The sequence below is a fragment of the Ailuropoda melanoleuca genome, chromosome 2, assembly GCF_002007445.2.
Source record: "Ailuropoda melanoleuca isolate Jingjing chromosome 2, ASM200744v2, whole genome shotgun sequence".
In the NCBI taxonomy this organism is placed as follows: Eukaryota; Metazoa; Chordata; class Mammalia; order Carnivora; family Ursidae; genus Ailuropoda; species Ailuropoda melanoleuca.
The window spans coordinates 170,467,971-170,485,995 of record NC_048219.1 but is presented as its reverse complement, the minus strand read 5'-3'; the positions used below and the strand labels follow the sequence as shown (position 1 = coordinate 170,485,995).

Genomic DNA, 18,025 nt, shown 5'->3' with positions numbered 1-18,025 from the left:
TGCAATCTTTTACAAGTTTTTCACCCATACCTGACTTATAAGTATTTCTTTAAAGATTCTCATCTTTCCAGAAATATAACTCAGTTTTCATAAAAACAACTACTCTTTGTCTTAGTTTATACAATTTCTTAAATTAAATTATATAGTTACAACAAGAAGTACAACTAGCCTACACAGTCTGGGATGTGTGGCAATGGGGTGCTGGAGCCAGTTCCCAACAGTTTGCTAGAGCCAACTGGATGCAACTTTTCCCAGCTCCTCATTAGTGACCTCACTTCGTAGCTTGAAATCAGCCATGATGGGAGTATTTACACCACAGGTATCACCAAACGTTATAAATCAAGGCTTTTTTTTTTTTTCCCCAGAGAGCTAGATGTTAAACATTTAAGCATACCCCAAGTGTTGGTTATACTAGCAAAACAGCCTACTGGACAAGATTGTTTAGAAAGCTCTAGGGTTCAGCCAACCTGTTTTACAAGGGAAATGATTAAGTAAAACATGGTTAAGAAAGTTTCTACTCAGGGCACCTGGGTGGCTCAGTCGTTAAAGCATCTGCCTTCAGCTCTAGTCATAATCCCGGCATGCTGGGATCCAGGCCCGTAGGGCTCCCTGTTCAGCGGGGAGCCCGCTTCTCCCTCTCCCTCTGCCCCTCTCCCTGGCTTGTGTTCACTTTCTCTCTCTCAAATAAATAAATGAAACCTTTAAAAAAAGAAAGTTTCTATTCTATTTTCAAGAATGGCCAACGGACACAATAATTATTTTTCATGTCTCTTAAATGTTATTGAGATGACACATTATATCACACTTTAATTTGACATAAGTAACACAATATTACTCATCTTTCCAAAATTTAAAGATAAATCATCAAATATCATCTCTTTGGATATGCCTTTATTACACATCCTCACTTCCTATAATTATATCTGCCACAAGTCATAATAATTAGTAAGAAAAAAATAATGTCCTCAGAATGAAGACATGGAATAAAATTAGAAAGTAGTGGCCAAATACATAGATGAAGAAAAGTAGAGAATAAGAATTTTAAATGACGGTATGTAAAAGATGTCAAACAAATAGTTAAATCCATTCATTATAACCACTAAATATTCATTTATTTATTAGAGTTGTGAAAATTCTATAAAACCTAGTATTTCCAAATACCATGAAGTAAATCAAATCATTCAATAGTTCCAAAGAAATAAAGCCTCTAAATATATTGGCCCTAATAAGTAACAAATAATGATTCAATATAAAGTGAAATGTATTCTTTCTTAAGCAAAGCTGCCAGGTCTAAAACTCACTGATTCTTTATATTCTTACCGTTTTGTGATCATTAACAATCATAAGTTCCAAATATTTCATTTCTTCAAACACACCGCGAGATGGCTGTGGAAAATGAAAACATAGTCAGAATGGTGGTGGACAGGTCTCTGATGTTGACTATTAACTTGTAGATTGACTTTGAATTTCAAAAGAACTCTTTGCTGCCTACTTTATAAACACCCTGGAATAAACTTGGTCAACAAAATCGAAGACAGTGACTGTAAAGTGTGGATAAACATTCAAGTATTCAGAAGAAAACTGTATTTCATTATCATTGAAATACTCATCAAGATAGAGAAAAGTCTGTGTTACTTTTTTTTTAAACATTTTTTTATTTTTAAGTAATCTCTACTCCCAACACGGGGCTCGAACTCATGACTCCAAGATCAAGAGTCACACGCTCCACCAACTGAGCCAGCCAGGCGCCCCCAGCCCATGTTATTTTTTATACGCTTTTCATATGTAAAAATATTCTAGAGAAAAATGTACAGTGTAATTCTGCTAAAATAAATAAATCTCAATTTCTTTGGCATTAAAATGTGATAAAAAAGATTCTTATCTACTTAAAACTTCAAAGGAAATCTACTACTTAAAACTCATTTAATAAGAATAGCATGGTACATATGAACAGCTGTCAATATAGTCAAAAGAAACATTAACTCACTGGAGTGAAATTTTAATAATAATGTACTAAATCTTAACCATACAACTTCTCAAAGGAACAAACATTGACAATTACTATTTTCTAAATGCTTCTAAATTTTTACTATTCCTAGGTAATTTTAAGAGTGAGTGCTAAGCATTTTAATTATCATTTGGACTTTCTTTTTTTGTAGTTGAAAACCAACAATGATGACTCTTTTTTCTTTATGTACAAGGTCATTGATCAGTTTGTATTTGATAGGGGTGGACTGTAGTGAAATGTCAGTAGCCTATATAAAACCTATTATTACCAACCACATCTTCAAGAGTAAGAAAAAAAATCTCTAAGTAAAAAAACAAAATTTGTATCCATAATCACCATAATATGAAGACAGGCTCATAAAAGTGAGGATGATTTAACCTGTAACTAAGTTTCTGATGACTGGTGGTCTAATTTTTTCACAAAAAAAAATACATTCAGCAAAACATTATCTAAAATCAGCAATTTTCAGTATAATTACTCATTAAGTTATCTAGTAAATTACCATGTAATCTATATGCTGTGGAATTAATTCTCGGTTACATAGCATTCACCATGTAATTACGGAACAGTCCCCATCATTACAGCTTTCTAATCTATTATGAAAAAGACTAGGAACATAATTTTAGTTACAAAACTCCTATACATTTATCAATACATGGGAGCTATACTACAGTTGTTGATTATATAATTACATGATTCTTATTTAGTAACTGTCATGATACTAATGGTCAAATAGATCCTCAAGAAAACATATCCAGCTTCAAATATTAGTACACAGAGCTTTCAATTTGAAAGAACTACAAATAGGCAACATTAGCCAACATTTCAAAACCTAACACTTCCCCTTACTTTTTTGGTGAACAAAAATGCTTCACATGTTATATAAGCCATATAAAAAAGTCTGCTGTACTTTTAATAGAAAAAAATGTCCTGTAATTTTCATAAGAAAATGCTTTGAAAATGAAGCTAAAACAATGCATTCCTTATATGCCATCAGGGTCCATAAGACACTGTAACCAGTTTATATCAAATAGAAAAAGCCGAATAAAAAGCAATATTCTTATAGGACTCAAACCAGAGGAGGAGTTTGGTTTGTTGGTTTTGTTTGTGAGAAGATGTTGCACAAATCTAAAGTGTTTTACATATACTCAGGTACTATGTGATTTCAGGCACACAATTTAACTGAGTGAAGTGGCCCCATCTATGGTTCAATGCCACACTCACATTCGCCGCTCTCTTCCTCCTTCTTTTCAACCATTGTAATTCAGACAGAAAGGGCCACTGGTCACTGCTTTCCCCACCTGTGTAAAAAAAAAAAAGAAATACAAAAATTTATACTTGACTGCAGTTCAATGGGAATATGTTTTTAAAACATGTGACAGCATCAACTAAAGCAGGAAGAAATAGAAAATCTGAACAGACCAATTACCAGCATTAAAATTTAATCAGAAATCAAAAAACTCCTCCAAAATAAAAGTCTAGGAGCAGATGGCTTCACAGGCTAATTCTACCAAACATTTAAAAAAGAGGTAACACCTATTCTTCTCAAACTACTACTACTACAAGAAAAAATAATAATAATAGGATTGGGAGGAAAACTTCCAAATTCATCCCACAAGGCCAGTATCACCCTGATACCAAAATCAAATAAAGCCACCACAACAAGAGAACTACAGACCAATGTTCCTGATGAACACAGATGCAAAAATCCTCAACAAAATGTTAGCAAACTGAATCCAACAATACATTTTAAAAAAATCATACACCACAATCAAGTGGGATTTCTTTCCAGGATACCAGTATGGTTCAATATTCACAAAACAATCAATATGATACATCACATCAATAAGAGAAAAGATAAAAACCACATGATCACTTCAATGGTGCAGAAAAAGCATTAGACAAAGTGCAACATCCACTCATGATAAAAGCCCTCAACAAAGTAGGTTTAGAGGGAACATACTTCAACATAATAAAAGCCTTATATGAAAAACCCACAGCCAACATCATACTCAAGAGGAAAACACTGAGAAATTCTCCTCTAAGGTCAGGAACAGAACAAGGATGTCCACTCTCACCACTTTTATTCAACATAGCGCCTGGAAATCCTAGCCACAGCAATCAGAAAACAAAAAGAAATACAAGATATCCATCTTGGTAAGAAAGCAGTAAAACTCTCACTATCTGCAGATGACATGATTCTATATATAGAAATCCTGAAAGACTTCACCAAAAAACTACCAGAATTGATAAATGAATTCAGTAAAGTCTCAGGATACACAATCAACATACAAGAATCTGCTGCATACCTATACACTAATAACGAAGCAGCAGAAAGTGAAATTAAGAAAATAACCATTTACAATTGCACCAAAAACAATAAAACCTCTAGGAATAAACTTAACCAAAGAGGTGAAAGACCTGTACTCTGAAAACTATAAAACATTGATGAAAGAAATTCAAGATGATGCAAAGAAATAGAAAGACATTCCATGCTCATGGGTTGGAAGAACAAATATTGTTAAAATGTCTACACTACTCAAAGTAATCTATAGATTTACTGCAATCCCTATCAAAATACCAAAGCATTTTTCACAGAACTAGAAACAACCAAACCTAAAATCTGTATGGAACTACAAGAGACCTCAAATAGCCAAAGCAATCCTGAAAAAGAAAAATAAAACTCGAGGTATTACAATTACAGACTTCAAGTTATATTACAAAGTGGTAGTAATTAAAACAGTATGGTGCTAGCAGAAAAACAGACACAAAGATCAATGGAACACAACAGAAAATCCAGAAATACACCCACAATTATATGGTGAATTAATCTTCAACAAAGGAGGAATGAATATAGAATGGAAAAAAGACAATGTCTTCAACAGCTTCATGCAAAAGAATAGAACTGAACCACTTTCTTTTGCCACACACAAAAATAAACTCAAAATGGATTAAAGACCCAAATATGATGCCTAAAACCATAAAAATCCTTGAAGAGAGCACAGGCAGTAATTTCTCTGACATCAGCCGTAGCAACATATTTCTAGATATGTCTCCTGAGGCAAGGGAAACAAAAGCAAAAATAAACTATTGGGACTGTCTCAAAATAAAATGCTTTTGCACAGCAAAGGAAACAATCACCAAAACTAAAAGGCAACCTTCTGAATGGGGGAAGATATTTGCAAATGACATATCCAATAAAGTGCTAGTAGCCAAAATATATAAAGAACTGATACAACTCAATACCCAAAACCAAATAATCTAATTTAAAAATGGACAGAGGAGGGGTGCCTGGGTGGCTCAGTCAGTTAGGCATCTGGCTTTTGATTTTGGCTCAGGTCATGATCTCGGGGTCATGGGATCGAGCCCTGCCTTGGGCTGCACACTGGGCATGGAGGCTGCTTGGGGTTCTCTCTCTCCCCTCCCTGTGGCCCTCCCCTGCTGTACATGCACGTGCTCACTCTCTCTCTCTAAAAAAAAAAAAAAAAATTTTTTTTTTACAAAAAAGGGACAAAAGATATGAACAGATATTTCTCCAAAGAAGACATCCAGATGCCCAAGAGACACGTGAAAAGATGATCAATATCACTCATCACCAGGGAAATGCAAATCAAATCTATCACCTCACACCTGTCAGAACGGATAAAATAAAAAACACAAGAAACCACAAGTGTTGGTGAGAATGTGGAGAAAAAGGAACCCTCCTGCACTATTGATGGGAGTGCAAACTGGTGCAGCCACTCTGGAAAACAGTGTGGAGTTTCCTCAGAAAGTTAAAAACAGAACTACCCTACAATCCAGCAATCACACCATTAGGTATTTACCACAAAAATACAAAAACACTAATTCAAAGGGATACATGCACCCCTATGTTGAGTGCAGCACTATTTATAATAGCCAAGATCTGGAAGCAGCCCAAGGGTCCATCCAGAGATGAAAAGACAAAGAAGCACACACACACACACACACACACACACACACACACACACACACAGAGGAATATTACTCAGCCATAAAAAATGAAATCCTGCCATTTGCAACAACAGAGATGGAACTAAAAAATATAATGCTAAGTGAAATAAGTCAGTCAGAGAAAAACAAATACCATGTGATCTTGCTCATAAGTGGAATTTAAGTAAAAAAACAAATGAGCAAAGGAAAAAAAAAAAGAGAAAAAGAGACAAACCAGGAAACCCTTAACTATAGTGAACAAACGGATGTCTACCAAAAGGGGGGGGGATGGGTAAGATAGGTGATGGGGATTAATGAGTATACTTATCATGATGAAAAAATAAATAAACAAAATAAAAATATTATATGAAGAAACAGCAACATTGATAGCATACATCATCTCAAAATCAAAATAAACTAAGGTGAAAGAAGTATTCTGATCGTTAAACATTTCACATTCTCAGGGTCGCAAATCTATTTGTAATGTGTAAATTGTGATTTATAATTCAAGTGTTATTTTCTTCCAAACATCATCAAAAACGTAACAAACCATTCAAGATTCGTTAGAATATGCATATTTGACCTACAACCACCTGACCCTCAATATCTGAAAATTTAAGAGAATTTCACTGTGCTTAGTTCATTTTAGATTTAAAAATAATGTGTGGCATAAGACTTTGCATAAATTATTAAAGACTTTTGGCACGAATGTACAGAAGCAATATCACATACCCCAATAATCCAAAAGATGCTTTTGTCAACATCAGCGTGCTTAAGATGCCTTGAGACCAGAGCATAAGAGTGAGACAATACAAATTGTCTAAAAAGCAGTAAACTGCCAGAGAAATTTAAGAATGAGCCTCACTGCAAATCACCATTACATTTAGCCACACTCTCTGGTTCCTAACAGAGGTGTACTCCTGGACTTCATATTTCAGTATTTCCATCGGCAATGACTCTCCAGGCCTCATCCACACCAGCCACAGTTCATGCTAGTGCCCACCCACACGGCTCATGGCAGAGCAATTTCACCTCCTGCATGCGCACCGAGTTCCATCAAGGCACGGCTCCTATTACATAAAATAAAATGGCCATCTGAATCAAAACTTACTGGGATTCTTCATTTGCTTAGAATATTGTCCTGCCAAGGTTTTCTGGATTATATGTGGTCGACCTGTGCTTTTCTGAAACAAAAACAATTGTGCACTGTTAAAAAGCAAGATGGGATCAAGCTTGTATGGAAGAGTGTTGGAACTTTCTCCAACAGCCTTCTTAAAATGGGAACATTTATATGCTCATGTTTTAGCTATCAAAAATGAAAAGTATGTCTTATTGAAACTTCAATTTTTTAAAAAATAGAGCACCATCCAATTGCTCCAGTGTAGATAAAAGTGAAGTTTTATCAGCCACTCTGAAACCTTAGCCTTTTTCAAAGCCATGAATAGGAAATTCACAAGAAAGAAACACAAACAGTCAAACGAACATATAAAAAAATGATGAATGCCTTAATACTCCTTCAAAATGCAAATTTTTAAAAAAGATATACTAATTTTTGCCATCCGGTTGGCAGAGGTTTTAAAATTATGATAACCATAGTTAATTATGGTTGCAGTCTCATACTCTGCTGATAGGAATAAACTGGGAGCATAGTTCAAAGAGAAATTTAGCAATGTCTATCAATGACCTTGAAAATATTCATATCCTTTGCCCTAGAAACCACACTTTTAGAAACATCTTATTTCCATTACTATTATTACTATTAGCTTCCATTATTGAGCACACACTATGTGCCAAATACTGTTAATGTACACGTTACCCTATTTAATCCTCGCAAGAACTCTATATAATGCATATTTTATCTTTATTTTACAAATTAAAATACTGCAGCTCAGAGAGGTCCAACACTGAGCTAAAATTCTATTACAGAATAATGATTCAATTTATTTTAAAAATATATGAGAACATATCACTGAAAAACTGGAAGAGTGTATACTGAAAGGTGAAGAGTTCTCTTTCCAGGATGGGATCATGGAAAATTACAATGCAGTTAAGTATTTGCTTATTTTCCTTCTCCAAATTTCCTATGATGTATTAGTTTCATAAGCAGGAAAATAGTTATAAAAAGAGGGTTCTTAATAGATTACATATGAGACTCACAATAATTAAGAGTTTTGTTATTCATTACTTGAGAGAGAACATGAATTCTTTTTTTTTTTAAAGATTTTATTTATTTATTTGACAGAGATAGAGACAGCCAGTGAGAGAGGGAACACAAGCAGGAGGAGTGGGAAAGGAAGAAGCAGGTTCACAGCAGAGGAGCCTGATGTGGGGCTCGATCCCATAACGCCGGGATCACGCCCTGAGCCGAAGGCAGACGCTTAACCGCTGTGCCACCCAGGCGCCCCAAAACATGAATTCTTATTAGAAATATCCCACCCATATTGCTTGACTTACTGACTTACTGTAAAGCATACTAAAACCAGTAGTAATAAACTAAACATCAGCAAATCCAAATTCAAGTTCAGTAAATTCTTAATTCTGGTAACAGGTGAAATAATATTCAGAGCAATGAAACTCATAACTGGATTAGAAACACAATTTTAAAAACTGACTGAAGTTTCAAGCACTGTTCCTTTCCCTCTCCCCATGATGAGGATGAAGATTGTTACATGAACAAAAGGTAGGGAGTAAGGAAGAAAGCAAAAGAGAAAAGGTAGTAGGCATGGAACAATCAGCCCCTGAAGAACATGATTGTGGGTATAACAAGGTAAAACCGATGCTTTAAATACTATGACAATAACAGTTTGAACTTACAAATCTCTTTGTTTATTAAACTTGGTCACATACATTTCTTAATTCATCCAACCTGCAGAACTGCCCTACTGGGGATACATTGAAAAACCATCTTATTTTACATATTTAAAAACTCTGAGGCTTAGGGAGTTGTCATTTGGGGGTTTTGTTTTATTTTGGGCTTTTTTTTTCTTTAGCGTAACAGGGCCATCAATCAATGCAAGAAATCAAAGTCAATTGTTTGCTGACCAAGTCAAATAATCTTGCTGTATACAAGTTATTTACCTACCACTGGAGTAGAGGAAAAACATTTTACTTAAACAAAATGTCTTTATCTAGGGGTGGTTGTCTTCATCATCCAGTAATTTTTACATTTATTAATTGAAAAATGATATAGGCTTAAGCAAACATTAAACATTTAAAGTTTAATGACATTTCTGTCTCAAATTTGAAACTTACACCATAATTACATATACATTGCCACAGCAAAGAAAATAAATGTTTGTTCAACTATGATTATCAATAGTCTAAATGGCTAGTACCTGTTTCAAAACTTAATTTATATACAGGTGACATCTCTAAAGATAAAAAAATGTTTTCTGCGCCCCATCAAATGATTGCAATATCCTGACTCGATCACTCTCAAAATACTATTTTCCCGTTAGCAGTTCTTCTCACTGGGGTATGACTTCCCTATTGTCACCTCTCAGAGCCTTATATTCTACCAATCTCCCCTTTGTCCACTCCTGTCCAACCTAGCTGGGCTCCTCAAAGTTCCTACAACACACGAGTGACACTTCTGCCTCGGGGCCTTTGCATTTGCTCTTCTCTGGAATGCTCTTCCAGCTCCCTAATTTCTGAAAGTCCTCCTTCAAAAGTACCATCTCATTTTGCTCTTCCCTGTAACTCGGCCTCCTCGGCTTCATTTTTTTTCTCCGTAGCATGCTATCTAACACACCGTATGTACGTACTTACTCATCCTGTCTATCCCCTTCTGCCCCTGTAGACTATAATCTCCAGGAAGCTCAGGCTCGATGTCTGTCTTACTCACCGCTTTATCCCCAACACCTAAAACAGTGCCCAGCATGTAGTAAGCCCTCATTACAATACCTAACGAATATAGATCAAATTTCAGATTTGTTTTCATTCTATTAGTGAGCAACACTAGTAGAGTATATGATTCCTTTTCTTGTCCAACTTTATTGGGATATAATAACATGCAATATTGTATAAGTTTAAGGTGTATAATATAATGATCTGATATATGTATATACTGCAAAATACCCTCCACAGTATTAACACCCACCACAACACAATTAGTTTTTTCCTTGTGATGAGGACTTTTAAGATCTACTGTCTTAGCAACTTTCAAATGTACAAAGGGACTATAGTCACCAAGTTGTACATTACACCCCAGAATTCATTTATCTTATACCTGAAAGTTTGCACGACCACATTCACACATGTCTCCCACTGGCTTCTGGTAACCACTAATCTGTTCTCTGCTTCTGAGTTCAGGACTTTTAGATTCCACATATAAGCAAGCTCATACAGTATTTGTCTTTCTCTGTCTGACTAATTTCACTTAGCATAACGCCCTTATGGTTTCTTATCTAGGCTGCTGGCCGGTGCATGCCTCTAAACATTATTTTCTTCCCTATTTCTAAAGAAAACTAAATGCTATCTAATAGAATCATAGTTCAACTACAAATTTCTCCACTGAAGATTCTTATAAAAGTTAAGTATACGCTTATAGTCATACAATTATCCAAAGAAGAAGTGAGAACAAAAGCTAGTTTAAAGGAAAAGAAGTTGGTCAGTACAAAACAAAATGTCCTCTCTGCTCTACAGACTGGAAAGAACTGCCTTCACTTCCAAAAACCTAGATTTGTTGCCTCTTATCATGCCTTCCTGGTGTGTGGCCTGGTGTGATGAGGAAAAGAACTTGTATTTTTCTGAGTTGCTGCCTAGGCATTTTACAACCCTGTTCACATCCAGAGTCTGGACATTTCATTAAAAACTTGAGTTTAGGATTCCCACTCTAAGTTCCTGCTTTGCTTTTCCCAGGGCACCTTTTAAAATAACCACTTAGAATTAAGCCCGTTAAAAGTGGGCTCGCTAAAAGGGACCGCTACTCCAACCACCTTTCAAGTAACAGGTGCTTGCTACCCTGCTCTCATCCCCTGCTCACCCGTGACCCGGGATGGAGGACTGCCTTCCTCTGGCTTACTGCTCCGCACCCCACATTCTGGAATATGTATGTAATAAATCCTGTGACTTTACTTCCCCTGTGTGAGTGTATTGAAACCTCGCCTTCAACCAAAATAACCATGGGTTTCATTTCTCCAAAGTGGGAGCCTGGATGCTGAGGGAGCCACCTGCCGAGCCCACGTAGGTGGCGCACATTCCCCAACGCAGCAGGTCATAACCCGCGTATTTCTAACTTCAATACACCTGCACCAACTTCTCAACACACCTGAGATGTGCAGTTTAAACTTCAAAATTCATGGTGTCATTCTACGCTTGAAATAAAGTACTACATATAATGTACACTGACATCCACAGTATGTTCTTCGTGGCTCAAAGGCAAAGATGCTAAAAGAATAAAATACCATAAGGAAACTGAGGTCACAGACTTACCTCATCGTAAATCAGCTCCAGTGGTTCTATCATATATACAAAGGTATTATCTTCAAACATACCACTGTGAGACAAGAAACCACATAAGGAGAAAATGAACAAATAGAGCAAACAGCAAGAAACAGCAAATGAGGTTCACATTGCATCTTTAAAAATGAACAGTGTATCTGAACAAATATCTTTATACAGCCCCAAACCCAATTCATCTATCTGTATGGAGTCCCACTGTGGTCTCAGCACTGTACTAGACAGCAGATAAGCTACAAAAGGTGTTAAGGTGTATATCACGAGCATATAAATTATAAATGTTATAATTAATTTTTGAAACAAAATGGAAAGATTAGAAGATGAATCTGGAACAGGACTATTCATACAATCCCAGTACGTCATGTTATAATTCCAAGACCATGTCCAACTGGTACAAATTTCTTGTTGTGCATATCCAATATCACCCATGAGAAAATAGGTACTTTGCTCGTTAGAATGTTCCAAAACCATCTGATTCTGAAGAGGCAAACAGAAGCATATTTATGGCTTCAAACTGTGAATTTCCATTAAGCAGTATGACTCTGTGTTGCATATAATTTTGAGAGATATAAGAAGATAAGATTTTCAAGACCCTTTTTCATCACATGGCCACAACCAGATCTTTACATCAAGGGTTACTATCTGGGTCTAAAAGGTGCTTAGAGAGGCTTTTCTAGAGCCCGTCTTGAAGCCAATGTATGAGCTCCTCTCTTTGGCCCCCCCATCCTCCCCTTGCCAACACCACCTGACTGCTATGTCGTCCGGCATACACCTCTGGGAAACCTTCTTAGATGAGGTTTGGTCACCCCATAAGTCCCTGTCCCTGACGTTCACTGTTCCTACCAAAATGGCAATTCAATATTAATCTCTCTAATCATTTGTTTAAACTCTGAAATCTCCTGCAGATTCTAAATGTTAGGACAGCAGAGACTATGCCCTCCTTGTTCACCACTCCATATCCAGTCCCTAACATGTGACCGGCACAGCAGAGTCATGACAACAAACATCTGGGAAAGAAAAGATGGAAACAGTGCATGGCTGAAAGCAAGTTCACTCTCCCACACAAGACTTGCACGTACTGAAGTCCATTGCAGGTCGACAGAGCTGCCCTGGAGTCCTTGACACCTCGGATGCTGCCGTGGTAGTAACAGTGCTCTCCACCCTACAAACAGAGGAAGGTTTCATTGATGAACAATGCTTTCTATGTCATCATTCACTCCTACAGATGCTCCTATAAGCTAGAAGGAATTGCACAGATGGTCCTACAAACTCCTCCTGGTTGATGTGAAATCTCAAAAGGCACTAGGAATTTTTCGGCTTTTCTTTCTTTTTTTTATAATAATTTTTTACTATGTTATGTCAGTCACCATACAGCATATCCTTAGTTTTTGATGTAATGTTCCATGACTTATTATTTGTGTATAACACCCAGTGCACCATGCAATATGTGCCCTCCTTAATACTCATCAGCCTTTCTATAATGATGTTGTGTTATAAATTTAATGAAGGAGAAAAGACTATTAATAGGAATAAGACACCAACGCAACTGGTACAACTTACATACCTTTCTTAAACATGTAACTTAGCAGAACAGGTAAAGCTCAAACCTGACAGTTATGCCTCATACGTTTGCTTTCTATCTCCTAAAATTTTATGAATACCTCTCATCTGCAGTCTTTTCTTCTCTTGTCTTTGTCCTTGTGGGTTTATATCCTTTTTTATTCTTTAACTGGTATTTGAATAGGTTATTGGGAGGGAATAGAGATAAATATAAGCATTGAATCCACACCGTTTAACCAGAAGTTTTCCATTTGTTTTCTTAAATAGAATATACGGAACATACTTTGACTTTTCATTGATGATTTACAGTCATTTTGATCACTGCTCATTGTACTGTATTACAAGAGCCTCAGACGTTATTTACAGTGATCAGGGTGTCTACCCATATATCAAAGACCACTCCCCCAACCAATTCAGTTTGTTTCCTCTCAGAAACTATAATAGTCTGTTTCCTGGAGTCCATAGTCTTTCATGGTTCGTTTCCCTCTCTGATTTACCCCCCTTCATTTTTCCCTTCCTTCTCCTAATGTCCTCCATGCTATTCCTTATGTTCCACAAATAAGTGAACCACATGATAATTGTCTTTCTCTACTTGACTTATTTCACTTAGCATAATCCCCTCCAGTTCCACCCACGTCAATGCAAATGGTGGATATTCATTTATATTCATTGTATTACATTCATTCATATTACCGATGGCTGAGTAATATTCCATTGTATATATGGACCACATCTTCTTTATCCATTTGTCTGTTGAAGGGCATCTCGGCTCCTTCCACAGTTTGGCTATTGTGGACATTGCTGCTATGAACATTGGGGTGCATGTGCCCCTTCTTTTCATTTGGGGTAAATACCCAGTAGTGCAATTGCTGGGTCATAGGGTAGCTCTATTTTTAACTTTTTGAGGAACCTCCAAACTGTTTTCCAAAGTGACTGAACCAACTTGCATTCCCACCAACAGTGAAAGAGGGATCCCCTTTCTCCACATCCTCTCCAACATTTGTTGTTTCCGGCCTTGTGAATTTTTGCCATTCTAACTGGTGTAAGGTGGTATCTCACTGTGATTTTGATTTGAATTTCCCTGATGGCTAATGATGTTGAACATTTTTTCATGTGTCTGTTAGCCATTCGTATGTCTTCTTTGGAAAAGCGTCATTTCCAGTGCTGGTTGTCTAAATTTGGTATTATAATCTTGTTAATATTTTGTAAAAGGTTGCTTTTGTATGGGGTTTGGTTCTCAAAAGGCAATCTTTTACAAAAATACTGACTTGTATGCAACATGACAAGTTTTATTTGCATATTCAACCCTAGAACTTATAAGGACAAATGGTATCACACATCTCAGCAATTTGGAAAACAGGTCGATATTCCGCAATTAAATTTCAGGCTCTTCACATGATTCTAAAAACAGCCATAGGTAACTGTAAATTCCATCAAACGGGTTATTTAGCACTTTGTATCACACCAAGAAGTTCTCTTAAGTCAGGTGATTATTACAAGTGCATAGCAAACACGGTCACATTTACCTGACCTTTCTAAAAAAAAGGTTTTTTTTCAGATTTTTCTAAAAATATTCTTTATTCCCCAGAAAATATTTCTAAGTCCTTTCTTAGTTTTATTTTAATTCACATTAGAAACTGAAGGTTGATGCTCTCTCAGTATAAAGGTCATTGGTAGTTGTTTAGGTAGAATATTATCTGAAGGAACTGTTTCAATTTTCTGTATATTTGAAGGTAAATCACCGTATTTCTTGAACCTTAAATAAGACTTGCGGTAACCTGCAATCCCTGACACCTATTATCATAACAAAGCTTGACTATCTAGATTGTGTGGTTATATTAAGTACTATGAGCAATTCAGCAGGCTCTAATTTAGTATTAGTATCTGGTGGTATTAGAGGAGTTTCTGAGTCTCTTATTACTAAATTTATAACAAGTTTTTAAGAAAGAATTACCATAAAAATATTATTTGGCAACTCTCCAGATGTACGCAGCATTTTACGAATAGCACTACAGAGTAACCTCTTGAAGAATTTCATATTCAAAAAATCCTAGTTGAAAAGAGACATTACCTCTTGGGTAACAGGGATAAGGGGAGCGGACCAGTGCAGAGAGGACACTCCCAGAGGGCGTGTGAGTGGTGACGGAGAGTCAGCTCTGCGGGTGCCTTTCCCCGCAAGGAGCTAACCATCTTGAACACTCAGTCACTGTCTCATAGTAACTATTATCTCCATGCACAGAGAGGGAGACAGTGACAAAGTGCTAAAAGGCTCTGCTAAAGACATTAAAAAACCAAACTGAATGACACGTTTTCAGGCTCTCCAGTTAGTGTTTCTTTCTCCAGTCAGGAAGGCCTCAGACAGTTCTAGAGCCCTGGCCAGCCACTTCGCGATCGGTACCAAGGAGGGCATCACAGATCTGTGACTCGGCAAGTAGCAGGCAGGAGAACCAAAGGGGCTCATTCAGCACATGACACGAGTCTATGTGTGTCCCCACAGGTGTCAGTGTTTTGGGATTCAAAACTGTCAGCGAGTTATCTGAATTCAACAAAATAGAGCATCCAATAAGTGGAAGTTATTGGCTAGTCAAAGGAACTTAAAAATCCTAGTAAGTATGCTCCCCAGCCTACCACTCCCCCACATTCGAACACTCCACGTGCCAGATGAGGCTCAAATAATGGCCCAGAACCCCGCTGGAAACCACCAGGCCGCTCCTGCAAATAATGGGACCCTGACTGAATGTGCATCTTTGAAAGTACTTCCTAATCAGAAGTGGCTTGGGATAACAGCTCTGTGAGTCCAGTGCTAATGATCTAAAGAGGAAAAACAGATTTGGTTCCCTGGTATTATTGATCATAGGACAGAAACAGTTTGATTCTTTCTACTCATTTTAAATACAACCCATTGGAAAACAGAACCTACTGTTTCAATTTGATTTATTTTAAAACTGCCTGACCTTTGTGTCTGTTTAATTATTTCATCTGCTCTTCAGTAAAGTTCAGCCAGCCAGTTCTTATTATCTTCATCATTTAAGAAACTCCCATAAACTCCTGGGGCACTGGGTGGCACAGCTGGTTAAGCGTCCAACTCTTGGTTTCTGCTCAGGTCCTGATCTCAGGGTCATGATCTGAGAGTCATGATATCAAGACCTGCATTGGGCTCTATGTTCAGCGCGGAGTCTGCTTAAGACTTTCTCTCCCTCTACCCTATCCCCCCTCTAGCTCTCTCTCTCAAATAAATAGACAAACCTTTAAAAAAAAAAAAAAGTCTCATAAACTCCTGAACATCTGGATAAACGTTTGAAAAGAAACTATGCAGGTCTTAGCTCACAAATGTGCATGTATATTTTGATATTCCAGCTCCTGAATATAATAATAAAACAGGACGCTATATTCAAATGATTATTCTACATGCATATATTTAAATTCAAACTTTTCCATCATCAGGGTCTATTAATCTATTTACTATATCAGTGGGCTGATAGCAAAAGAGAAAAAGATATCTTTAAGCGGACACATAAACCTGAATTTGAATACTGGAGCATAAGGAAATGAAAAAAATATATCAGAGAATCAGGGAACTTGAGACCCCAACACCAGTTTAATAATTTACCTTCATTAAACTCAACAGGAAAAAAATGTTCAAGTATTAGAACAGTTTAGCTGTACCAACGCTACATAAATTTTTAATAGTTCATACAAAATTATCCTATTCAAACTTAAAATAGCTTTGTGAGGAGCCAGTGTTGTCTGCTCTCTTGATTTTTTTTTTTTTAATTTCCCAGCCAGAAGCCATGCCCACAGAGGCCCATTTCCTCCAACAGCAATCCCTGCCAAGAACACTTCACGAAAGGAGTGAGCTTGAACTGAGCTACGGTGATGATTCAATTTAAAAACAAAAAACAAAAAACAAAAAACTTCTAGGAGGGTGATGTGATTATAGTGATAAAGCAAAGAACAAAGGCAGGAATTTTTACCTGCTTGGTTCACTGATGTACACCCAGTACCCAGAACGGGGACTACTAGATCACAATAAGCTGAATCAGTTATCTGTTTAATGAATATGAAAGACTTATTCATGAGCCTGAGTGACAAGACCAATCTGAAAGGAGCAAAGGATTATTCATATTTGTTGAGAAGGTGAGTAAATAAATCCCCATTCTCCACCTGAGAGTTTATTTTTCCTTTAAGATCTAAGGGACAAGCCATAAAATTCACCCTTATAAATTGTAAAAACTGCAATTCAGTGGTTTTTGGAACATAGAGTTGTGCTACCATTACCACCAATTCCAGATAGCTTTCATCACCTGAAAAGGAAACCCTCCACCCATGAGCAGTCATTTCCCCTCCTCCTCACCCCCAGCCCCTGCAACCATACCCTGCTTTTGGTCTTCATGGATTTGCCTATTGTGGACATTTTAAACAAATGGGATCATACAATATATGGTCCTTTGTGACTGGCTTCTTTGACTTAGCATAATGTTTACAAGATTCATCCTCGTTGTACCATGCATTAGTACTTCCTTCCTTGTTATGACTGAGTAATATTCTCTGGTGGGTGCAGATATGACATCTTATTTATTCATTGATTGATGGCCATGTGGGTTGTTTCCACTTTTTTGAATAATTATGAATAATGCTGCTGTGCACATCTATGTACAAATTTTTGTTTAAACATACGTTTTCAGTTCATATCTACCCAGGAGAGGAACACCTGGGTTATGAGGTAACTATATGCTTAACTTTTTGAGGAACTGCCAGAATGTCTTCCAAAGCAGCTCCGCCATTTTACGTTCCTATCAGAAGTCTGTGAGGGTTCTAGTTCTCCACGTCCTCACCAGCTGTTACTATTGTCCATCATTTACATTACAGGCATCCTTGAACATGTGAGGTAGTAGCCATACAAATTTAAAACCAAATGAGACAGTGACCCAGGACTCAAACAGATCAAAGTATCACCTTCATTTTGCTAGTGCTCTACCAGAGGAGAGGACCAGCTGAGAATCCAGTGGGCCTGCTAATGCCACACCCCCGAGTTGGCTAGACTTA

General features: G+C 37.0%; 1 protein-coding gene across 6 annotated transcripts in view; it reads right to left on the bottom strand.

Annotated features, from left to right (window-relative positions):
• The window catches only part of ADAM23 (ADAM metallopeptidase domain 23), a 173,647-nt gene that overhangs the window by 65,052 nt on the left and 90,570 nt on the right, over positions 1 to 18,025 (bottom strand). For all 6 annotated transcript variants that reach the window (XM_034655054.1, XM_034655057.1, XM_034655055.1 and 3 more), the window contains exons 5-9: positions 12,499 to 12,581; positions 11,393 to 11,456; positions 7,071 to 7,143; positions 3,233 to 3,309; positions 1,321 to 1,386 (exon numbers count right to left, since the gene is read on the bottom strand). In XM_034655054.1, the coding sequence (XP_034510945.1) occupies positions 1,321 to 1,386; positions 3,233 to 3,309; positions 7,071 to 7,143; positions 11,393 to 11,456; positions 12,499 to 12,581 (363 nt within the window). The remainder of the gene's footprint in view (positions 1 to 1,320; positions 1,387 to 3,232; positions 3,310 to 7,070; positions 7,144 to 11,392; positions 11,457 to 12,498; positions 12,582 to 18,025) is intronic.